This window comes from Sylvia atricapilla, chromosome 5 (genome assembly GCF_009819655.1).
Source record: "Sylvia atricapilla isolate bSylAtr1 chromosome 5, bSylAtr1.pri, whole genome shotgun sequence".
In the NCBI taxonomy this organism is placed as follows: domain Eukaryota; kingdom Metazoa; phylum Chordata; class Aves; order Passeriformes; family Sylviidae; genus Sylvia; species Sylvia atricapilla.
The window spans coordinates 46,431,324-46,456,758 of record NC_089144.1 but is presented as its reverse complement, the minus strand read 5'-3'; the positions used below and the strand labels follow the sequence as shown (position 1 = coordinate 46,456,758).

The window sequence follows — 25,435 nt, the reverse complement described above, 5'->3', positions numbered from 1 at the left end:
AGTTATAAGAAATAAGGAAATGTTTAGCAAATAATAAGGTATGTTCAAGTTTTAATATCACACCTCACTGGATGTGGTATATGTACCACAGAAGAAATACTGCATGGATCATACAGATGCTTTACAGGGTTTTGACTAAAAATATCAGAACTACTTCTACACTCAGGGTATTTCCTTGACTTAGTGGAAGATGGAGTTTTAATTGATACAGGTAGCTCCAGACAGTTTTAAATAATCTTTATTCACTATACTAGATGCATTTAACAAAAATTACATCACCAGTACTGTATGAACTATTACAAGAATTCTCTTACCCTATATATTTTAGTTGTAGAAGTTACTTGTTTAACATCATGGCCTTCATTGTCTTCATTGGTAGTCTGATCTGGGGGCTGCTTCACATTTTTCCGTAGCCTTTTTGACTTGCACTGTATCTCTGTTAAGAGACCTAGGACACAATGCAACACAAAGCAATCAGATTTATATATGCCTGAGGCACTGAAGAGGTACATAAACATGTGCCCATGAATGCCCTTTACACAAACAAACCTGCTTACCTGTGCAGATCATCTCCTGAACGTGTGATTATCTTTGTATTTGAGTCTACTGAGACAAGCTAGGCACACACTATGGGTATTCTAGCCCACATGGAGCTTATCTGCAGAGCAGAATAGTTGGTTCTGCTGATGGAGAACCCACACACTGAGCATGTCAAGGGTCTTGCTTTGGACCAGGTCTAATCTATTCTTACAGGCAAAAAGCCCATTAGTGATGGGAGTTGGCTGGATTGTGCCTTTGGGTCAGTTTTGTGCAAGAGAAAAGCCTTTCCTGTGCTCCAAGACCTGAACCATAATGCAATAAATAGGAACAACTGGAAGACTGTCATCAAAATTATGCTCTTTTGTTCTGATTCAAAACAGTCATCGAGGTGCAGCTGCTCTTACACAAAGGGCATTGAATTTTTTCAAGAACCTTTAAGCAATATTAGCTCTGTTGTGCAGAATATTTGGAAGGAAAGCCCATGCAGAAGAGGGGACTCCTGGACTTCAGCCATTACTGCATCACTACACAGGTAGACCAAGAGCTGAAAACATGGACTCAGAAGTAACTCAAACTGGCAAACATACCGTTAAAATGTATTTAAGAAGTTACCCAGCTGGTCTTGTTATTTTGCTTTTAGTATTAGAGGAGTGCATAAAGTCCTGGTTTCATTATAGAGTTTCACTTGCAAAAAAGGATTTTTGTATTTGTGGTTTGGGATTTTTTTCTTCAGGGTTTTTTTTGTTCCAGACTACATGTCAGTACATTGAACCAAGAAGCATCCTTGTGTCATAAAAACTAACAATTTTCTTGTGCTAACTAAAGAAAGGAACAATAGGTACCCTACATAATCTGTGGAAGAGAGTCAGAAATCACAAATGAAAAAGTAAATACCTAAGTATTCATCTAAAAATAAACCTATCAGCACAGGACTTTCTTTCTTTCTCTTTCTTTCTTTCAAGTATTATTCCTATTCTTCACCTTCAAAAATGCAGAGCAGGAAAAGAGGCTCATTCAGTGAGTATATGATGTGGACGAAGATACCATGAAACCAATGAATCTCGTGGTGAATGTTTTTAATTTCCTGTTTAAGCCCTATATAAAAAGACCTACCTGAACTACAGAGAGAAGAGGAAATTTACATGATTAAAATAAGACCTGCAAAGAATACCTTGAAAGGAGGCAATAGGGATGATGGAAATAATATTTGGTATCAAGCCATGTAATTTGTGGTGCCACACAGCATCATAGATTTTTTTCCTAAATTATTTTGTACATCCTTTGGTGTTGTTAATGGGCTTGTGCTGTTTTCCACCAGCTTAGGATCTGGTCTATTGCCTTCCTAGGGATAACTTGCTTCGCATTTGCCTTAAGCATTAAGACAGATTTTTCTCGTGCTTCTTGCTACTAATTATTACCTTGATAACTTATTCTGGTTCCATTTAAGTCACCTGAAAAATTTGTGTGTGAGACAGAACATCACTTTTTAGCTCAGAGATAGCTAGGTTTCAATGGGTATTAAATTCCAGGAAGAGTCGCAGAACCTGGGTCTTTCCTAGGTAGATATTTCACCCAAGAAATTTGCAGTTTAGATCCAAATGACAGCAAATGACTGAAATTGATGGGTAGTAATTTTGGTCTGTGTGTAGTTTTCACATAAAGGGCAGGAGAAAGACTGTTGAGTAGCTGTGCCATAAATATTTATAATATTTTATCTTCTTGTTCAGAGGGAAAAAAGAATCCGCAGAGCTTGCAATTACAATCCCACAAAATGAGTAAGTGAAACAAAGTTCAAGGTAACCTTTTATTTCCTAGTCATACTTTTTCAAATAAATGCCCTATACTACTAGAAGTTTCATGTTTTACTGTCCTAGATTGCCTTGAACTAAAAGCAATTATACGACGCACTCCGACTTTAAAGCCATTAAATGGTGCCTTGCCAAACATCCTCATTGCAGTGCATTAGAGCACGCTTATGTTTAAGTCATATGCAACACAAGATATCCCGTGTTTCCATTGCAGAGAGAGAGTCAAATGGCAGTGGCACCCACAGGCTTTTATTTCAGTTCTGCCAGCTTGTGAAAATGATAGGCCAGTATAAAAGTTTCATGTGGTCCCAGTCAGTATTATTTACGCTGACCTGGTTTGTTTTTATTTTTTTTTTTTTTCAGCAGTGGGTTGTTGGGTTTTTCGCTGCACTGAGTGACTCAGGCTATTTTGAATCCTCAAAATTTTGAAGCAATGGGTCAGGGGTGAGCTCCACTGGGGAGTTATTTTCCTCTGGCAATGCAGGACACATTGAGTTCTTCCATCAAAGTGGGGTCTGCTTATATATTTATGTATTGCACAAGAATATGTATTGTCTCAGGATCTGTGCAGCCTGTTCAATTTGCAGAATGAAAGATTAATTACATTATGCTGGCAACACCTTCACATTATTGATGGATCTTATTGTTTCTCATATAACCAACAATTACTACAGCATCTTCTGATCAGATTGAAGGATAGAAATATATTAAAATTTCCAAGTAGATTAATTTCCTGTATGAACCTAAATTGGTTTCACACATACGTGTATGCTACAGTGACTGGAGCCATCAAGAAAAATAAATTGTAGTCCTATTCATGGAAGGCAAAAGAGCAGATGTTTACAGAGTGTTTTCAGGAGCAAGCTTACAAATATAGTGCAATAACTCAAAGAGGAGCTTTAAGCATGTTAAAAGTTGCACTCCAATTACTCTGCCGTTCTAAGTTATCCAGTTTGAAGCCCAATAAAGTTTATAAACAGTCAGTCTAAATAGAATATTTGTTTTAATATGAAACATTATTAAAATCCATCAAGTTAATTTCTGAAGACGTATGTGTCTATATGCAAGGCAGGAAAATCTACAGCACCATGATAAAAGCTAATGAGACTATAAAAAAGGGCTAGTTAGCCCTTTCCTGGCTTTGCCTGATTGCTGGGTGAGGTCTGGGAACATACATTTGGCAAGTCAACAGAAACTTCCTGCTAGCAACACTCCTGCTCTTTTCTTGAAAATGGCATAATGTACGTGCCAAAACTTGGAGTTTGCCGGCAAGAACCTGACTGGAGGAGCCCCAGAAAGAGTCAGAAAGAAAAGTGTTGGGACATTCCTGCTCTGGCTTCCATAACACTGCAAAGCCCTCACTCCTGGGGAGTCTTCCACAGACTCAGTTCCCCTGCTCCTTCCCACTCAAGCAAACTAATAGCTGCCATCCAGGGCAGGACTGGCCTTCCTTTGCCATTTGCTCAGCTGCTATGCCTTCGCATCTCTGACCACCAATTAAACCCCATTCCTTGAAAGTCCATTTGTCTTTCAACAGGGTTTGATGCACAGGTACATCATCTTCTTTCATACACTTTTCACCTGCCAAATGACTCTTTTATAACTTTATTATCAAAACCAGACCACTCAAGCAAATACAGTATTTAATGCACACTCTGACTAGATGATGCAAATACCTGTATACATACATTCAGCCAACATGCCCATCTGCTTGCATTTCCTTAAACGGCACTCCTGGCATTTTCTCCTCATGTACATGTCCATCTCGCAGTTGCCTCCGTTTTTACACTTGTATACTGCATTTTTTGTGATGCTTCTTCTGAAGAATCCTGCACAAAACAGGGGTGTTGTAGATGAAAGAAAACAGCCAGAAACAAAGTCATCAAGGTGAAGTTCATCTCCATCTGCACTGAATTTTCTGAATAACATATGCTATGCCAGACCATTAGTTTCTTTCTGTGCCTGGATGACTACTTTCTTGATACTTGTACTGACAACATTGTCCAAGTCATATAATTTAATAAATGAGCCCAAACACTAGAAATTAGTCCAAAGCAAAGTCCTGGAATTGTGAATGTTGGGAAAATTCAGACCCAAATCTGAAACCTGCCAGTAACAGGCTGAGCACCAGCACTGGAGCTGTAGGGTGATACCATACAAATAGCCAGTGAAAAAAAATACAAGCCTGTTAACTCTCTTGAGGCATAGAATGTGCAGAAAGAGAGTGAGCAACTCTTCACCTTTCCCCCAGCTCCTGGGAGCAACAGAAGCTCCACATACTGGCCTGCTCACCCATCCCCAAGTTTAATAAAGAAGCTGCACTCTATCTGCCTATTGTATATGTGGCCTCCAGCACTGTTTACAAGATACTCCAGCCTTATTCACTAAGTATTGTTCACTTGATGAGTTAAGTAGTCACCTAATTTCACCTGCACAGGCAGTTCTACTGCTATCGTCATTGGATTCACTCAAAATTGCACAATAATCACTGCAAACAGCAACTGATACAAGAAGTTGAGAGGACTCTTTCTAAGTCTCTCTAAATCTCCTGTGTGGCTGCTCCCCGAATGTGAGATCGGCACTGTGGGCAAAATGTGGGGTACACAAGATACTAAATGTGATTAAACAGGGGTCATCACAAAGCAACAGAATCTTTGCTGTCGATATTTCCTGAATTTTTAGTGTTACTCACTGCCATTATAATCTTCTTACATTGCCCTTTACATGGCAGAGACTATTTAGCATCAGCTACAGTGGGAATCAGTTTTCCTCCCCATGTGAGGGCAGGTTTCTGAAATAAACTCCTAGGAGCTTTTGCTGCCACATCACTGATTTATACTCTGCTTGAAACTACAGTTCTGTGTACGTTTATATTAACCAGAGCAATTAAAAAAGCTTTTGCTTTCTTATCACCACTGCCTGGCACAATGAAGCTATTGTTTTCCAACCTGGCACTCTGATGCATTAAAAGGGAGACCAGCTAAGAGCCAGTCTCCCATACTCAAATCATAGAGCAAATTTCGTTGTGAATCTAAAGCATTGCCTATGTGTTTGCAGAATTGTGCAATGTCAGATGACTATTTCCCAAATTTGACCCATGGTTTTATAGTTGCCTAATCTCTTGCAAGCACCAGTGAGTAGCAACCAGTAAAACAATTCCACTACCTGGCCACAAAAAATCTGGCGTTTCTCTGAATCTTCATTAATTCCTGCTTGAAATCTCTTCCATGCTGTCTGTTTTATTGGCTGCTATTCAAACAAATACAGTTGACTGGCATCAGTCTCTTTTGAAATGCAGATTATTTAGAACCTCCAGAAGCCCCAGGCATTATTTTTATTCATCACTTCCCATGGTTTTAATACATTACCATTTACTGGTCAGGGAAGGGAAAAAAACCTGGATTTCAGCTGTACATTCTCTCTGTCACTTAAAGGCAACTGCATCTGCTTTATACAATTTATAGTTTTGTTTGTTAATTTTAAATCCTACAGTTTATGACACATGAATTAGGAGTAAATGCTGAAAAGCTCTGCACAAATATTTATAACATTCTAAGACTGATGGATGACTTTATCACTCAACCTATACATAAGGTGTGCATTTACTTCTTCATGGAAGAAGAAAGAAAAAGAATTTTGGTAAATTATTTTTTAATAGGTCCAAGAAAGAAAAAGGCATAAACATGGATGCAAAAGATAGGGACATTTAAGATTCAAGCTGTCAAATACTTTCTCTTGAAAACAAAGGTTCTGAAAAAGTGAAATGATGGGAAATGAAAAGTGAATTTTTCTTTTTTTTTTTTGAAAAAACTAATTTTGACTCTATTCTTGCTTTAGTTTTTTGTGAAGTGACTCTTTGATCGTTGTATTCCAGAACAGATTTCTTCATAATTAATTTTGAAATTAGTTTTTATTATGAACAAAATTTCAGTATTTACTATTCACTACTAATTCAAAATTAACTAAAACTGCTAGAAATACTTATATGTGACTTTGTGTAACAGGAGGAGTTTTACTATAATTTAAAGAAAAGTCAGAACCAGCATATGTTAAACTAACAAAGGGTTAGTAACCCCAAAAGCTGAAGGTTTTTCTGGTACAGTCTAACTTTCCTTTGATCTAGCCAAAATACAAAAAGCTCATATTGGCTGAAAATGCTGAATTTGCTTTGTTCTCAGATAGTCATGAATATGATTAATTATGGTAGAGCTGCTCCTATCTTACTGATGCTGATTTTTTTCTTACCAAAACTATGAAAGTTGAAGGAGGGCAAAAAAGAGTAAAAAGAGTAGATGTAAGGTTTGGGAATATCCCTGTTTTGCATCCTGATGGGTTTTAAATTTGAAAGTTTTTGAAGTTCACAATTGCTAACAAAGCACCTGCTCTGCTCTGTCAGACTATCAAGACATCTTCCAGTGTTCCTTTGCCCCATGCCCCTGTGGTGGGTGCTAGTGTGAGGAGAAGATTAAAGAGGAACCCTTCTTTGCAAGAAGAATTCTAGTCTGGTATGAGACACATCAAGCAGTACAGGAGTGGCTTGAATAGTGCAAAAACTCCTACTTCAAGCCTGCATGGAGGGCATGTGTAACTAGCTCTTCATAGAGTCATAGAATGACTTGGGTTGAAAGGGACTTTCAAAGATGGGGGCTTTTTGTTTCAACAGAACTTACTCTGTGGCTTTATTAAACAAGCACAACATTATGTCATGCTCATTCTGTAACACCTAGCAATGGCCCTTAAAACCCAGTATAACTATCCAGGCTGAGCCTGTACCAGAATGTCTTTGATGTTGGTCTACAAAGATTGTTTCAGAAATAGTCATCACAGTAGCAAGTTTATACACAGCTCCTTGTGCTGCAAATATTATGTAAAATGCTGATTAAATAGTTCATACATATTTATTAATGGATGGTAATGTATTAAGAAATACATATACATATATATCAGTGTATACTCCTGCCAATATCTTCCAATGAATATTCTCATGAGGACAATAGATAAGATCCAAATATTGTTCCATCTGCCCAAGAAAGAAAACCAAAGAGAATAGAAAGTCTTGCTGAATTAATTACCCAAGAAAGAAAATTCTAAAAAAAATGAACATATTCATCACAGAGGATTGAAGCCCATAAAAATATGTGCAAAGCTTCTTCCTTTGAATAAGAATGTCCACTGCATCAATGGAGCAGAGGTGCTGCAAGGTGAGCACTAGTCTTACAGAGAGGGACCTGGCTTATTATTTTGGACACACATTGAGCATGAATTAGCAGTCTTGTTGCCAAAAAAAGGGATAATCTCATACTGAGGTGGAAGACACAGACACGTGAGGTAGTTATTCTGCTGCACTGATAAGAGCACAGCTGAAGTACTGAGGCTAATTTTGGTCATTTTGTTTTGAAGGTAATGTAAACCCGTGTGAAAAGTTCCACAGATAACAAGAATGATCAAGAGATCTAGAAAACATAGTATCTGCTTTGCCTTGCCAGACAGAATTACTGTCCTCAGCACATGTCTTTACTGAATCAGCTGGTACTTTAGTCACCTTTAAAGTTTATTGTTGAAACAGAATCCATTATCTTTAAGTAATTCAACTTTTACTATGTTTGATATAGGGTACTATTCTTTGTAATTGATGTTGCAGTCATGAAACAGAACAAAACCATAAAATAGATTATCCCAATAAAGCAGTAAAATTATGGTTACATAGAGTGATTCAAACTGAATCAGTAGGGAAGTGGATGCACTTTTCCTTTCACCATGGGTTTTAGTCTGAGTATTTACCTGATAGCTTTAACCTTTCTTCCAGAAGCATTCTATACAAATTTCAAAGTTTGTAATTTTAAGTATTTGAAAAGTTTCTCACACATTTAATAATAAGTTAATAAAAAGGAGGAACAGCTTACTAACAGAATAAATGCATTACTTGGAATTGTCATATCAAAATTGAGTTTAACCTGGTTTATAATGACAGCATCAATATGAGTTAATTCACAGTTTTTGACTTGGAGGCTATTCACCCAGACAGCAGAAAGAAATGAGTCTATTATTTATTGGAATTATTGAGATAAACTGTGTGAGGCTTGACTGTATTCATATTTAGAGTGCTCGACTATTATGGTCTGGTTTTTCCTCAGAAATGATTTTGTGATAGATAAAGCAAAAGCCCCAAATTAGGTCCAGGTCCACTCTCTATAACCGTGTATTCCACATTAAGATATTTCAGTAATTTGGTAGTGATCATGCTTTAGTCTTCATCCATAAAACAGAAATGTTAATGAAATACTTATTTACAAGACAGGATGAAAAAATGGGGCACTATTTTTCTGGCCATAATGTACCTCAGCCCTGTCACAGATATATTATACCCCTTCAGGTATAATAGTTGACATAATTTCTTCTCCCTGTCTGCTAAAATATCTATAATATTTACCATAACAGCAATGATTTTCCACATCACATTTATCCTGATAATAATATGTGAATAATATTCTTCTAAGAAGCAAGATATTTGTCCTACAGATACAACTTTCCTCCTGAAGAAGCTCCCTCCCTATAGATAGGGACTATCCTTAGAAGTACTAACCAGAAATCCTTTCATTTCACAAACCTGAAAACACCCATCATATCCTTTGAGAGCTGGGGGGAGAGAGAGTCCCTGGGAACACTCTGCAGGTGGGGGCTGACAGCTTTTACTTCCCTTTCAATGCACACTACATGAGGTACTTGGCCTCATTTCAGCTATTTTCTAGGGCAGCCTAGCACTCAGCGCCCAGGAGCCTCCATGGGTGTGTTCCTTCCACCAGCAGAGAATGGCATGAACAGCTTCCACAAAGAGCAAAGCCAGGCTGCTCTTTGAACTGTCTTTGAGGCTGTCCTTCAGTTTACCAAAAGCTAAGGGTGCTCAAGAGCCATAAGTTGGCCTGTTATGCTGTGTAACCATATGGCAGTGGTAGAAGACACTGCCAGTCTGTGTTAGGGAAAATGCAGAATAGGGTACACAGGATCCAAATGCAAATCTCTAATATGTTTAATGATTTGGATAAAATTAACAAGAAAAGTTTTTTAAAAAAAAGCAAAACCAAAACAAGCCCAAAAACCCTGAGATGCTACTGTGCCTATTAGCTGAATTGATTTCATCCTACCTTTGCATCCTTCACAAGTAAGGGCATTATAGTGATACCCAGAGGCTTTGTCACCGCAGACCACACAGAGCTCTTCTCCTTTCACTCTTCCCGTGGAGTGACCCAGTCTAGGCTTTTTGGCTGCAGGGATATCCATTATCTCTGTCTCCCGTGTGAAAAAGGTCTCTGAGGGTAACCTCCTGAGTTCATACATCCCAGGGGAATACCATTCCTCATGCTGTGGAGGGTAGAAGCCTAGGTTGGAGTAATAAGGTGGCGATGAGATCTGAGGCTGAACTTGGGGAAACGGTACATTGTTGTACTGTGCATAAGGTGACACATCTGCCTCTTGCACTGGAGAACTCATTGGCTCTGAAAGGACACCTGGAAAATAATAATGCAAAACCAATTTCTATTACTGCCATGAAATTGTAGTTATCAGAGGAGTTTCCACTTCCAGACATCTATCTCAAAAACCAGGCACAAACACAAAGACTGCATTATCTCAACTCAGGTTTGCTACACATATACACTGCAAGAAGTTTTAAAAATAATTAATTCATTTTCAGACAATCCTTTATAATTGGTGGAAACATCTGACACTGGCAGCTACATTAAAAAAAAAAAATCTTGAAAAATACAGTGAAACTAATTGTATAACGGTTCAATTTATAAGAAAGAGCAACCCCACCCCAGAGAAGTTAACAACCCAAATTAGGCCTAAAAGCAGAGTGGAAGAAATCCAAACAAATGGCAAATACCCCATGGTGAAGGCTAAATCAAGACTCAAACATTATGTTAATTTCTATTTAATTCTGAATGAATACATCATCAGAGACAAAAGTTGCACTAGGGAAAAATTACATGTGTGAGGCTTAATTAGAAGACTGAAAACATGAAATAAACCTTCAATAAGAGCATGTAATACGAAGGTGAGGTTACCAGGAAAGAACAAGAAAGAAATTCCTAATATAAGTTGAGAAATGTAACCTTCTCACCATCCAGCCTCCAGTGGCCAGCCAGCCTCTGCAGCCTGGTCCCCAGCCCCTACAAGCCTGTGCCATTCAGTGCAGCTGTGCAGCTCTCATAGGAAGCACCTCTGAAAGCCAGCATTAGTCAACTCTGAGCCAGCAATAGACCTGACAGTGGCACAAGAAGTGGCAACCTTTTCTGTCGGGATCAACACAGTATATGGAGGTCACCTTAACCTTGATCATTAAATAGCATATTTAAAATTGCAGACAACTGAACTCTCATTTCTTTTCTGTAGTCCAACACAACAACATCTAGAAGTCCCTGGATGGTGTAGGTAAAATCAAATCCACATCAAACTACTAAAAAGCTGAATTTAAAAGTTATTTGCAAACTGTTTCTTATTTTCTGTTGGAGACATCTATATCTTGCTGTTTCATGAAAGCACTGACTCAATTCCTTCAATTGTTCCAAGAAGAGAGTCTGAGAAAAATAGTGCATATTTCCAGGAAGATGACCAGTCCAGCTTTATATGAATCAACAACAGCATTTACAAGGAAATCATAGATTAATGTTCATTGATGACCATCACTTAACAGTGCTTCCGAAGAACTCCAAAAGCATTTTTGCTGACATAAAATTGGTCCCGGACAAGTGTCCTTCTTCTGTGAGAAATCAAAAACAATGAAGAAATGCTAACAGTTAAGAAGAGTGAACATGTGTAATGAGAAAAAAAGAAAATGAAATCTATAGTGGGGGATCCTTCCCTCTCCTTTGTCTCACTTCAGTTAGTGCCAGAAACTAACCTTTTAATTACACCTACTTTTTCACTTTCAAGGTCTCACGCTCTTGCTCTGTGGCTTTCTGCAGCTTTCCTATCTTACCATGCTGCAGAAGCCATGCAAGTATTTTGGGTTTGTGTGGTCTCTCTATTATTGCCACAGCACAACTTTGCCAACAACAAATGTTGAGATCCCAGTTCCAGAATAAGCAGCAAGCTGTATGTCTGAAAAAATATGACACAAAATTGAATTAGGATAATGGTGCCCTTTATTACCAGCAATTAGTTTAATTATGGTTGCATTTCATTGCTCCAGAAGAGGCCAGGACACCAAGTGCTACAGTGGCAGAAGCAGAGTAGCAGAAGGCACTCTCCAAATCCAAGTTTAATCCAAGGTTAAGCCATTTAAACAAAGAGTGTAGACACACAGAGGACATCTGGGGACTCAATGAAGAGTCTGGAAGTGGTGTTACAGCTTCATGCATCAGATGCAAACTGTCCCTGATACCTGCCAGCCACACTGACAGAACAAGTAAAGACAACAAAGATTTGATGTCCAGGGTAGGTTTAATGCATGGTAGATCTTTAGCTGTATTTGCCACTTGTTGGGACTGCTGCTCATGAAGACTGGTCAGTGGTCACAAGGCACTTCAGGTACAAAAGCTGTGGTTAATGGTAGGATACACAGGAAAATCCACAAAATCTGTATACCAGCCTCCTGAACTGCTTAGGCCTCTGAAAGAGCAAGAAGAGAAGGCAACATTCCTTCCACAGAAAAAAATCTCAGGGTTTGTTAAAAAACTCAGAGCTACTAAAGAACTGCAGCACATCCTGAGACAATACTGGGAGTTTATTTTAAACAACTGTAGGGCCATTTGGGTTACAAGTATGTTTACAAAAATCTTCCCAGTCATTAATTCCACTCTGCTTCCAAAAGAAAGAAACAAACAAAAGACTCTGAATTAATTAAGTTAAATACAGGAAAAAAAGCCAAAGAGCCCATTTTTCCTTCCATCAGACACAGTGCTAAACAATTTAACTGAACTGAGTCCATGTCCAGATCAATAGAAGGGAAAAGGAAAAACAGACAGGTTTGAGACAGACTGAGAGAACATGGTCTTGTTTTGTGTAAAACAGACTCACAGCTTAAACTCTGGGAAGTGCTCAAAGACCAAAATGATTTTTGAAGATAATTAGGTTACAACTGTGTACATTTTCTCACTTTAGCTTGAAGTTTTGAGGAGGGTTTGTTTGGTTTTGGTTTGGTTTGTTTTAAGTGGACCTGAGCATGATGTACCTGTAGACCTGTACATGAGAGTCTAGACCAAATAATTTCTTATCACAAAAGAAAAGTAATCTTATCTTACCAAGCAGAATGTACATAAGCTTTTCTCCAGATAGTTATATTAGAAGAGGTCTGAGATGGACTGGTCTCATGCAACTAAAGCACAAGCAGCCCAGTAAAATCATTGCAGTTGCAGAAGTATAAGTAGTGAAAGTGAAATCAGAAATGAGCTCACTGGACTACACCAGCATTTTGTTTGTGTGGTCTTAAATATTTTGAAACATTGATCTCTTTTTTTCTTTTGGAAGGATACCTTTCAGAGTTTTTAGCAAAGACTATTTAAGCACAGACAAATGTTAAGTTACTTACAGCTGAAGATTTTTTCTATTTGCAAATCTTACATTTTGTAAATAAGTGTTTTTCAATTGAAGCCTATTACAAAATTATTGAAAGCTTACTAAAAACAAAATGAAACCTTCACATGCATGTGATCGTTATTTTACAAATTTTTTTTCTACTAGTAACTGAATCTTATTTGAGTTTTTACTTTTGTTACTTCAAATTTTACACAGAATATTTTACGCAAAACTGCAAAAAATATTTGACTTGTAGAAATATTCCTTGCGGGAATAACGAAACTGTTTTCAGTTTGCAGAATTATACTGAGATTTTGTGTATGCTAAAGGTGATTTTATGCAGAATAATTCAGAAATTACGAGATCACATTTTAATGTAATGTTATTGTTCCACTAATACAAAGTTCAAAAAAGAGAACTAAATTCTACTTGGGTTTTAAATATGAACCCCTGAATCCCCTTCATTATTCATGAAGGAATATAATAAAATAATAATATTCAGAATGACATAATTCAGAAACCATGGCATAGCCATTAACAAAATCCTGGTTTAATTCCAAAGAAATTATTTTCATATCTTTTAAAGATCATTTGTATTAAAAAACCTACAAGCACCTTACAATTTCAAGGAAGAGTGCAAGAATAGATAACAAAAATATCCAAGTGAGAATATGGCAATATCCTACCTCAGGCTGTGTTCAGGCCGACCATTTCTTGACGAAAAGTACTCTCCTTAAGATGCCTCAGTCCTTGTTTCCCTCTCCTTTTTCTTTTTTGTCTCCTAAAGTCTATATATACAGGAAACTTCTTAATTCTGCTTTGTCTGTGTCCTGTTCACTTCTTTACTGTGAGAACTTTCTTTAAGATTAGCAAGGAGTGACACAGACCAGAGGTTATATAGTTTACTAATTAACTTCATTACGAGTAACTTGTTTGTGAATGCCGGAAACAATGTCTGTTCCCAGTGAGGATTTACCTGGATAAAATTTGGTTACCAATGTGAGGGGATGCCTCCAAGTAGCCTAGCCATTGTATTTTTGTAGGTTTAGTTACAACAAAATTTTGTATCAATAAATATTTGGTAAGGTCAGGTGCTTCTGTGCAATAGAGAAACCACTCCAGTATCAGAGGAGGCACCTTTTTTTAAGTGCAGAAATGTTGCATTCTCAAAAAACGGCCAAAGTGCTCAGACCATACTGGACACACCTGTATGGCAAGACAGAATGATTTGGGCTAGAAGGGACCTTGAAGATCATCTAGTTCCAAACCCTGAAATAGGAAGGGACATCTTCCTCTTGAACAGGTTGCTGAAAGCCACATCCGATCTGTCCTTCTCGTTAATTTTTTTACTCAAATTGCCACTCTGTTTGGTTTGGCTCTCTTAATGATGATTATGCATCCAATGTTTCTGTTTTAATTTGTTCTGGTTTGTTTATTTTTGATTTGGGGGTCAGTTATGAGCCTAATTATTTTCTCTGCAGGGATATAGCCAGATGTTGCATCAACTGCCAGGTGGTGCTAAAGACAAGAAGTTATTTAACACATCTTATGATCTTGAAGCTGTTTAATCAGTTTGGACACTTGACCCTACTAACTTTTTTATTACTATTTTTGTTAATCCTCCCTCCCAAAAAAACCCCAACAAAACAACAAAAAAAAACCTTAACAAAACAAAAACCCAACCAACCAACAAAAACAAAATCCACATACAACAACAACAACAACCCACAAAAAAGAAAAAAAAAAAAAATAAAGCCCCCCACAAACAAACAAAACAAACAGAAAAAAGTTGCAGATTTACCTAAAAGGAGTCAACATTTTAAGGTCCTCATAGGCACTGTTCTCTGTCTACAACAATTTTCAACGGTATTTGTTGTTCTTTCATGAAGAAGTTTAGGTATATTGCTTTCCACACACACCCCCCCCCTTTGTTACATGTCTCTTTTTTCCTTGTTCTTCCTCATTCTTTTCAATACAGCTTTTAAGAATTTTCATTCTCCCCAAAAACTTCTTTCCCAGTTAAGGACACGTAAGTGAGGGTGGCATTTCTTGCCTTGTTATATTTTAATGCAACATTACAAGAAAGCATTTTCAGGCCATCAAAAATACTTGAAACACTTGAAAATACTTGAAACAGATCTTCATTCAAACTAAGCATGTAATTTTTTTCCAGGGTCTTTGAAATAATTCCATTTCTGATATCTGAAATTTCAGACTTAGTATCTTGCATACTAACAACTTCTATATAAGGTGGTTTCACAGAAAATAGAATGGAGCTAGTACTTTAGAGGCCTGCTACTTACTTATCATAGAAATGATAGTTTGAGTCACATACTGTTTTTATTCCAAGTGCTAGAAAAATAAATAACCTTTCTAAATCACCTGAGTAGAGAGTTCGAAAGAGAAAAGCACTTTTGCAGGAAGACAGGATGGAAGGGAAGGATGCTCACTTTAACTAGGTTAAAGATCCTTCATAATTTGAATTTTGGGGCCTTTTTCGCAGGGACTCATAACTACAGAAGTGAAAAATTATGGTTAAAACACACTAACTCCAAAGACATACAGAGATTACCTTAGACGTGTACTGTTAAAATGGCAACATATAGTATGCACCTCCTGAAAGGTAGAAAACTTGGAATTCTGAAAAAATTTTTTTTCTGAAACCTGTTGCATCTAGAAGTCTTGAGGCTAAGGATGTAGAAGTGCCCTGGAATTACTATGGTGATGAGGCTCAAAGCACAAGCAACTCAGAATTGTCAACATTTCTTTTGAAAGATGTGAACCTGGGGCTGATGTTTGGAGATGCAATTGGATTTGCTTTTGAAGGTCTAAGAACATTCTTCCCGTTGAATGAATACAATAAAAAAACAACCCCGAAATGTATTTCCAAGGTTTTTTACACAATGTGAGCATGCATCTTTGAATAAAGGAGACTGATTTGTATAAAAAAGTAATGTTTGTAAGCCAGCAATTTTTAACTTGTGAGCTGCAATGTATGAGAAGACCTAAAAGAAACATGCATTATAAGGACCATCTAAAAGAAAAGCTTTCTTCCTCTTTTCAGGGGTTCACAAGTCACTTTCTGCCAAAACTGAATGTCAAAAAATTGCAAATTATTTACAAAGATACAGAATTGAGAGGCAAAGCTATTTCCTACAAGTGTTTTGCAGAGATGGAGTCATATTTTCACAATGAGTAACTTTCTCCGTGCACTCAGCTGTGCATTATTTCTGATAGGCTTTTTTCCATCCTTGAAAGCAAAAAAGACACCATATTATAATGACACCCCACAAAACAAAAGTCAGATTAAGTGAAACATAGCAGGAATGCTAAGTTTTCTTCCTAATGGGACCCCTGACTCAATTCCTTAATACGTTATTTCTTTCTGTTACAGGTATGATGGTTTGAATTAAATCTCCATTGTGCTAAGCTCTGAACACCTATAATGAGAGGCACAATCCCTCTTCCGAAAGCTTCACAATTTTTAAGTAAGTTTACCCTGTGGAGGGGAAGTATTTTACATTAACATTCTTCCTTGTATTTTCTAGCAACCTTATCATTACTCCTTAAAAATAATGAAATGATTAATGAAAAAGTAGATATTGAGGGGAAATTTCTTTATAAAAATCTGTAGTAGCTTGGGTATGGAGGAGTTTTGAAAGATTACTGGATATAAAATTTGGCACCTTAGATTTGAACATAATTATCCTCTCTGTATATCATAGCCTGACATTGGAATGAAGAGGTAGCAAAGGAGCTGTTTAGCTGTTAGCATATATTTTTTTTAAACAGCTCCAAAACACTTCTCCAACCAAATCCCCAAACAAAGAGGGATAAAAACCAGTAACACACCATAATGGAGTGAGTTCTGCTTATCATTAGTGATCATGCTTTATTTTATTTGTATGGAGCCAGGGTGCTGCAGATGGTGTGACTTACAGAGAGGGTCCTGACTTCTAGGAGCTCTGCAGCTGGAGTGGCTCTGGGTGCCAGTCCTTCCTCCCATGTCCCAGGCACTATTCTAGTTTCAGACAGATGAAACTGGAATGTGTTTGGTTTTTCCAGCACTCAAAAAGGCAGAATTCTGGTCTTATTTGGACTGTAAACTTCTGAAGTGTTGCAGCATTTTTTGGGAGTCTGTATTGTGTGTGAGGCCCTCAATGTATCATAACTTACTCTATGAAAGACCCACTCTCTTGTCTGATGAAAGGCTAAAACTGTATTATTCTTTTTTTTCTTAGCAGTATATATATCAGAAAACAGCTCACCCATGCTTATAAAATACTGAAAAATAGTTGAACTCATTAACAAACTCAGACTTAGCCTTGAAAAATTCAGTGGAAGTGGAGCAAGGAGAATCTTCCAGCCTGTTTTATAAATTCTCTTGTGCACTGAAGTTCATAGGATAAGTTTTCAATGGTCTTAATAAGACAAAGATTTTAATTTAGCTGAAATTACTTTCATAGATTTTCATAATATGGCAATGCAAATATATTGCACTATAATTTCATTATAGATTAACTGGAAATACATCAGCTCAGCTTGATCTAAGTTACTCACAATAATGTAATATCCAGCCTTCATACAGAGGTCTGGTTTTGCCAAATGATCTCCTGTATTAGAAGAGTGCCACATAAACAACCTACAGGTTGTGCTGTAAGCAGTGATGACAGCAATATTGTGCAGGATCACATTAACACCACAGATCTGTTGTTTGTTATTCCACTCAGAAGTACTGAAGATTCAAGAAGGTTGGCATGTTTCAGCCACATATGTTTCTTTGACTTGAAATTTCAGTCCATTTTCTTCTAGCTTTCTAAGTATAGGACAGCTTGCTATTTCAACCTGATTTGGTGACTTACCAAACAAATGAGGACCTTCAGCAAGAGGAAATCCATCAGCAGTGGCTAGCTGATGATGTCCTATTAAATTCATTTCAGATCCCATTTATTCTTCAGTTCAGGAGGAATATGCTGATTAAACAGGAGGTTGAAAAGAGACCCTGAAACCTATGAAGCAAAAAGAATATTTAAAACAAGATAGCTAACTTTGGTGTACCTAGTGTAAAGCAGGATGCAGGAGGTTGTCTCAATATTTGCTGTAAAAAACATTGTCTTGAAATTACAATGCCTAATTCAGCCTTTAAATAAAATGCTACATCCAGCCCGTTTGTTTTATCCCTGCTGTGGCGTATTTTATTTGCCCTCTTTTTGTTAATTTTAAATTAATAGCTGTTCATGCCCAAATTTACTCAAATATTCAGATTGAATCACTGGTCTGACCTCCTGAGGGTATGATGCCCAGCCTCACAACCATACAACACCAATTCTTTGCCTTATTTTTCACCACCCTTTCATCATTTCATTGCTTTCAGTTACTGAAAAAGTGTAAGTTTATGGTTAGATCAGAAGAACACAGACATGAAACTTGAGTTTAATTTCTAGGGACCAGCTCTTTATCTTGTCTTCAGTAATTACCGAACAAGATAAATGGTGGCAAACACAGAAAGCCCCCGCTAACCAGGCTCGCCCATCCGTTCGTTCTCTCTGTGGTCTCAAGCAGCCACACAACTCTCACTTGGGGAGTCTGGGAGAGGTGGGGAAGGGACTCCCCTGCCCAGCTCACCTGCATGGAGTGGGCCAGCTCCAGACTGCAATCTGTTTTCCTTTGGTTTACAGTCTGAAATCATTATTTGGTTTTATTACCGTGGGACTGTCCCTGGGACTGCATTTCCACTCCCTGAAGGCATTTGAGAGGTACAGCCCAGTCTGCTTCCCAGTGAAGGCTCAATTTGTTTCTTGAGCAGAAATGAAGTTATCTGACAAAAACGTGAGCGCTGCAGGAGGCCCCAGTGCTGAGCAGACTGGGAAGTAGCTTGTGAAAGTGGCAAGCACACTCTGTAATTACATTCAGATTTGTCCATAAGGATTAATTAAGCTCTTTTTTAAACATAAACAGAGGCCCTCTAATTAGACAGATGCATTTTAAATGTCTGCCCACAGATAATTTAAACAGTTTACTTAGAAATGTCAAAAGCTACTTGTATCACAGACCAGAGAGGGTTCTTGTGGCAAATCACATGTAAACACCAGTCTCAAATCTAGCACAGAAACATAGTTTTGCAACAGCAGAAAAACTCCATGTATCTTGGATGGGGTTTGGCAACTAGCCCAGCCACTCCACTAGATCCACATTTACTTCCAACCATTTTATTGCCTTGCTGCCTCATTTTCCAGGGAAGTTATCTGCTGAAATCAAGAGGTGGGGCTACCCACATGGCTCTAAGGTCTTAAAATTCCTGACACACAGATTTCTCTAACAATATCAATGACAAACCCTTGGGATGGGATTTCTCTTACAGCCCATTTCAAGTGTTCTGTGATGGGAGAAGACACTGGCACAGTCAGGACCATTATAATGGCCAGCAAGAAAAACATCAAAACAAGGTATTTTCAGAGGCCTAATGAATATTTTTCTGGATTTTCTTGTTGAAGACCAGAGAAGAGAGACCATCAGCATGCTCTCTTCATGTCCAAACCCTTTAATATCTCCCTTACAGCCCATGGGAGTGCAACCTTTAGAGTTCCTTGCAGATCAGCTCTCCCAACAGCCAGACATGAAGACTGCTCCACCACGACTACTACTTCTCCTGTCTTCTCATCACCCTCTGTTTGAGGGCTTAACACTGCAACACCTAACATCAGCACTGGGATTGTGACAGTGTACCTTCATACAGAGAATTTATCTGAGAGAATGCTGGAAATTATATCAAAATACTCTAAATACAGTCCCAAGAAGGTATCTATTTAAAAGTATTTACTGCCAGTATATGGTCAGACTTTCAATACATAGCTTCTTAGCTTGTAATTTTTTTATATTCTGGATCCTTCTACTTTGTGCTGCAAATAAAGAAGAAAGTGGGTAAGCTATGCTACTAAAAGTTTATAAAGCATCTGTGCTTTTACAGTCTCTTTGATATGTCTATAAACTTCTTTCTCATTTCTTTGAGGATGTTCCATTTTTTAAACACATCATTGTATAATGCCCCTCTTTAAGCTCAAGATGGACTCCTTAGAATCTATTACTCCTTGCATACACACACAAAAAGTCCCAACCCTTAAGTTATTAATACTGCTTTGTTGATAGTAAGGATCTTGAGGACAGATATTTGTAATAATCTGCGCTATGATAGGACATTACAGGTTTTGTAACCCTTCTCCTCCTGCCACATAAATTTTTGTCTGGATGGATTCAGTTCAAGCCAAAAGTTCATGATAATTTTACAATTCCCACCATTTTAATACTTCATTTTCTTTAATATATCCAGCTGATGTAGACCATTTACTAGATTTCATGGAAGAGACTACTCGTATCTTCTAGGGAGTAGATAGTTTTATTGGTTTTATTTCCATGTTTTATTACACTCTCTGCAAGGCACGAGACCACCATCCAAAAGGCCAGAAATATATTTTCCAATGCATCTAGCTTTGGTACTGTAAATTTCACTGAACACCAAACTTTTCATTGAATTGATTGATATTTGGCTTTGATTTTTCTCCTGCATACAGTGTGCTGTGAGCTAACCTACATTAGATTTATCCATATAATTAATTTCACGTGTATTTAAAAGCAGCAGATGCTGATTTCCAGCTCTAAGACCTACACTAGATACACAGTAGAGAGCATTTAACCTATGTGTACTCCATTCATTGTTCAGTTTTGGGAAATAATGTAGGTCACTATATTGGACTGATACTCCATTCTGAGGTGTAACAGCACAAGCAAAGAGCATCTGACATTTAAAAGCTGAAATAAAGGCAATGGAAGGACAGGAAATCAATATTGCTCTCCAAAATAAGAGCCCCTCGAGAGAAAAGAAGGGCCATGTGATAAATTAGAAAGCTTCTTTTTCCAAATAATTTTTAGTTAACTATTTAAATACACCAGTGTACTCCACCACCTTAGGAGATTATTTTCATAGGCCAAACTATACAGTAAAGAAAAACAGAGATCAGTATGTATAAAGCAAAATATGTGCCCAACTGCTTGAGATTATTGTCTTCAACTGCAGGTTAAGAGCTCCAAATTGCATAAAGTTTTATTACATATAACCTTTAACATACTTCAGAACAATCAATGTGTGTTTACATGTTCTATGTTTAACTAAGAAAATTTACATGTATATTATTATATATGGGGCTTGTTTTTCTACTGCATAGGTGTATACACATATTTATTCTGATTTCTTATGGGATGTATCTTCATGAGGTATACAAATATGTATGTATACACAATTGGGCTTACCACTGAACTCTAGGCTTCAGCTTTATTGTTGGCTCTTATCTGTGCACTACCCCTGACCTTGTTATGGTCAACAGTAAAGCTTTCCCTGGCTTCTGTGTAAGCAAGGCCAGGCCTCTTACTGAAACGATTAAAGCTAAATCAACTGAGCTCACTGAAAACAAAAGCATCACGGCCCCACACTTTCAAGTAATGTAAAAATACATTTGATCATCAGAAAAGCTCCTTGACAGTGTAATTGTGATTTACCTTCAGAAGAATGACTCAATCTATTTCAATTACTCAGCAAAGGAAGATATATCAAAGCACATGCAATATCTTTCACGAATATTAGCGCACTACATTTCCTTCCATCTGTCCCATAATATTTTCCTACACTTCACACATCTGACTGCCTATTGGTCATAGAGAGATTTCAGTAACATCAGTAATCTATAGCCCGATCCAAACACTGTCAACATCAATGGGAAAATAGATTTCCATCTCATTCACAGGCTTTTGATGTGGCCTCACAGCCTTTGTGTAGAATATTTAATGCAATGCATCAGTTATTTAAGAAGCTGTTTTATTTGCTTATCTATTTGTTTTAAAGGGTATCAAAGGGACCTGAAAGCATTAGGAAGATTCATACTCCCTATTTCCAGCCTGCTGCTCTCAGGTCATTTTGGCAAGCACAGCACTACAGGCAACTACATAGCAACTGATGCAAAATGCAAGCTACCATATGAGCAAGTTTGAGAAGCAGAGGCAGGACTAGTGTTACTATGTTTATTTGAGATTTTCTGTTACATTTCTTAATATGGAGTTTAAAATCAGAGCAGGAAAGAGACACAGGGCATGGAAAAAACCCCAGTATATTCCTACTTTTTAATTCTTAAGCAAAACCAGGTATCTGAAGCAAAACCAGGTATCAGGTATCTTTACAGAACCATAAAGATCTGAGAACTCTATGAGGAGTATCAATGACATTTCTGTAAGCAGGCAATTAACTTGGAAGAGTGGGGCTAGCTTCAGACTCTGCTTGGGATTACATCCTAAAACCATTTGTGTATTTCTTGCTTTTTCCAGCAGATTTTTCATGTCTCACCTGGAAAAACTGCAAGCCCTCCACTTCTAACTTGTTTTTGGACTGCCATTTAGACTAGTGCAATTACAATATAATTCCCAACCTCTAGGTTCCCAGTAACACAAGCAATAGCAATAAAAATAACAAAAGCAAAACATGTTCTGCCACAGTTAGTTTTCTGAAGATAAATGAGTAGCAGGAGCACTCAGAGTAGAATCGCATTTTCTTAAAAACTAGCAGTGGATTCAAATAGTAATAATTTGAAATTTGAAACCCTCTTTTACTCTTCCTATTTATGTGAAGTGTTTGCTAAAGTCTTCAACTTTGGAAGATGCACTTGGAATCTGTACACAGAACTGTCAAAGAAAAAACTGTTTGAAACAAATATAATTTTGCCTTTCTGGATTTTTCTCTCTTCTCCCATGAATCACATTGAAAATGTTTCCTGTTTCTAAAAGGATTTAAAAAATGCAACAAATATAATTTTAAAATTAATCCACTTAATTAACCAGATAGTGCTGTTGCAAGAAAGTCTCAATATCAAATTTACATCTTCTGTTCCAATGACACACAGAAACTAGCTTTCTAAACACAAATTTCAACATGATCTTATTTTTCACCTTATGATTTTTCCCAAGGGGAATTCCTACTTTTGAGATGGTTTTGTGGATGAAATTACTTCTTACATTATTCTTCATTTTAATTACTTTTTCTGATCAAAAATCCATTAATATCCACTAAATAATTCAGGTGATAAAATTACTTTTGTACTACACAACAACAAGAGCTATCAGTTTAAAGAATTATTACTTACTGTTCTTTGCTGGAAGACTGCGGATGGCAGGATGTAAGACAGTTCTGCACTCAGTTCAGTATCCTAATGATTCTTGCATAGGAACATTTTTGTTTTGCTTTTCTTTCATGTTTAGCAGAAGCCTTAGTGATAACACAATGAATCAAAGCTTGGGTTTATTGGCTCAGTGCCCTAATGGACAAGGATTACTCATTAACAATTCTTTCTTTGCGAAACTCTCCAAACATGGACTGTATTAAAATGTTGTGAATTCCAGCTTGACCATCAACACAGAGATTTGAGATGCTTGTTAATACTCTGGTTGGGTGCAGAGTGGAAGTTAACTCAGACAGTGGGATGACAGTACCTTGGTGCTAATTATAACACTTCCCTTGCCCTTGTACATTTTTATGACATACTCAGCCTCCTTGTCTTTCCCATCCAAAGAGTCCAGAAGTTATTTCAAGACATAAACTTGATTTTTAAGTCTTTCTGTTATTTTTCACACTTTTTAGGGAGACTGAGCATTATACTGTGTACTGAAGCAGAATAGGCTATAAATTACAGCATCACAGTGATGTGAGGACATTAAAGTTTAATTCCTGTATCTGCAACAACCTCTAAAAAACAGAATCATGTTGATTTGGGCTCATCACATAAAGCTTTTGACAAGAAACTGAGGCCCCTAACTTTAAATCTATTAGACTCATGCACTAGTTGTGAACAGGGGAAAGAAATTGGTACCTGTAGATGGAAAACCATATCCTTTGTGGGTTGCACTGTATCTGAAAATGCTGATGTGCTGTCACTGACAGAAAGGGGACCTTGAACCACAACATCTCCATTTATGCTGCAGAGGAAATTAAAGTGAAGAGAAAAATGGATTGAGGCTGTTTTATTTCAGCATACCACCTACCCAGGAAGCATAATAATTCCCTGGTTTGCATTGCTAAAAATACCCAGCAGGCATGAGTTGATCTAGCAGTGGTACTGACAAATTTCAGTCGGAGGAGACTACTGACAGCATCACTCATGGCAAGTGAGTTCATGATTGCCACACAGTATACGATGCCTGCCCCTCCCTACATATTTGCACTGTCTGAGCAAGATTGAATACACAGAAATACAGGATATGCCTCCTACTTGAGCAAAAAGAGACACCGGGCAACAAACACGGTCTTTTCTCTGAGAAAGGTGAGAGCTGCTGGCCCTAAAATTACCAAGAATAAAATTCCTTCACTTTGCCTCATTTTAAGAGAAAAAATAATACTTAAAAAAGGTATTTGAGTTCACGGAAACTCAAATTCTCTATAAATTCTCCATGCTTCTCATGAAAATATTATTAATAATGAGTTTTTTACGGGTTCTGTCCCTTGCAAATTCACCTTGTAGCCACCCAAACACTTGTGGTATGACAGATTTCTGAAGAGAGCAATGGGAGAATGATGCTGTAAAACTGTCATTGGACACTAACTCCCAAGGGACTACTGTTTCCAGGAATTTATGCCTACAGCTTATTCCAGTAGGCAATGGACATATGATCACCTTTAAGACTAAGGCTCTCTCAGTCCTCATTTCTGAACTCCCTGAACACCATTTCACTTCCATAAATAATGAGATTTCTGTTTGACAAATTTACGTTTAACAAAATCAACAAAGTACTTTTAAGTAAGAGAATTCTTCCAAAACAATCCTACCCACAGGAGACAGGTTGTCTCTTCAACTAAGCATCCCAGCATGCCAACATGCCAACAACCAAGCCCATCTCTCGTTTTTCATTATATGTTCACTCCAATGATGCCTAGAAAATCCATGCCAAAAAAACAATTTCTTTGGTCATCCTGAGGGCAGTGATGGGTTTGGTCCCAAATCAGGAGAAAAAGCAGAAGTGTAGCCAAGAACTCCAATGAATGTCATATTATTTCTGATGGAGCTTTCACTCTCTTGGTCAGTTCCAAAGATCTGAAATCTCTTTTTCATCATTCAGCTTCCCTCAGTCTGATATAGCCGGTGGCACAGAGCAATTGCTTTTTAGAAGTCTCTAGAGACTAACTTTCAATGGATGTTCTTTCCCAAAAAGCATTTTCCTCTGTGTGAATGTTGTTTGTCAGACAGCTAAGAGTTTAGCACAAAGGAAATGGAATTTAATGCCCCTATTCACCAACATATTCGTTGCATTAAAGTATTTTTTCTTTCCTTAAAATAATAAAGAGGCAAGTACAAAGTTGTGCTTTGTACACTAATCAATACATTCAAGATACTACTGGAAAAGCAAAGAAATAATGCACATGATAAAAAGAGGAGAAGTTACCTGTAGCACTGCCAAGTGGCATTACTGGTTAAATCCAGGTGTTCATGTTTACTGTGGTTCATGTACAAATGAGAATTGAAGAGTAAGGAATTGGAGCAAAT

General features: G+C 37.5%; 1 protein-coding gene across 3 annotated transcripts in view; it reads right to left on the bottom strand.

The window, feature by feature from the left end:
* NR1H4 (nuclear receptor subfamily 1 group H member 4) overlaps positions 1-23,233 on the bottom strand; it is a 35,661-nt gene extending 12,428 nt beyond the window's left edge. Inside the window, exons 1-5 of one of the 3 annotated variants that reach the window (XM_066319354.1) lie at positions 23,045-23,233; positions 17,726-17,872; positions 9,491-9,853; positions 4,037-4,177; positions 315-448 (exon numbers count right to left, since the gene is read on the bottom strand). In XM_066319354.1, the coding sequence (XP_066175451.1) occupies positions 315-448; positions 4,037-4,177; positions 9,491-9,853; positions 17,726-17,810 (723 nt within the window). In that variant the 5' untranslated portion in view covers positions 17,811-17,872; positions 23,045-23,233. Of the gene's footprint in view, positions 1-314; positions 449-4,036; positions 4,178-9,490; positions 9,854-13,549; positions 13,912-17,725; positions 17,873-23,044 lie in introns of those variants that run through there. The other 2 variants (XM_066319356.1, XM_066319355.1) reach the window with 2 other exon arrangements.
* Between the last annotated feature and the right edge of the window lie 2,202 nt (positions 23,234-25,435).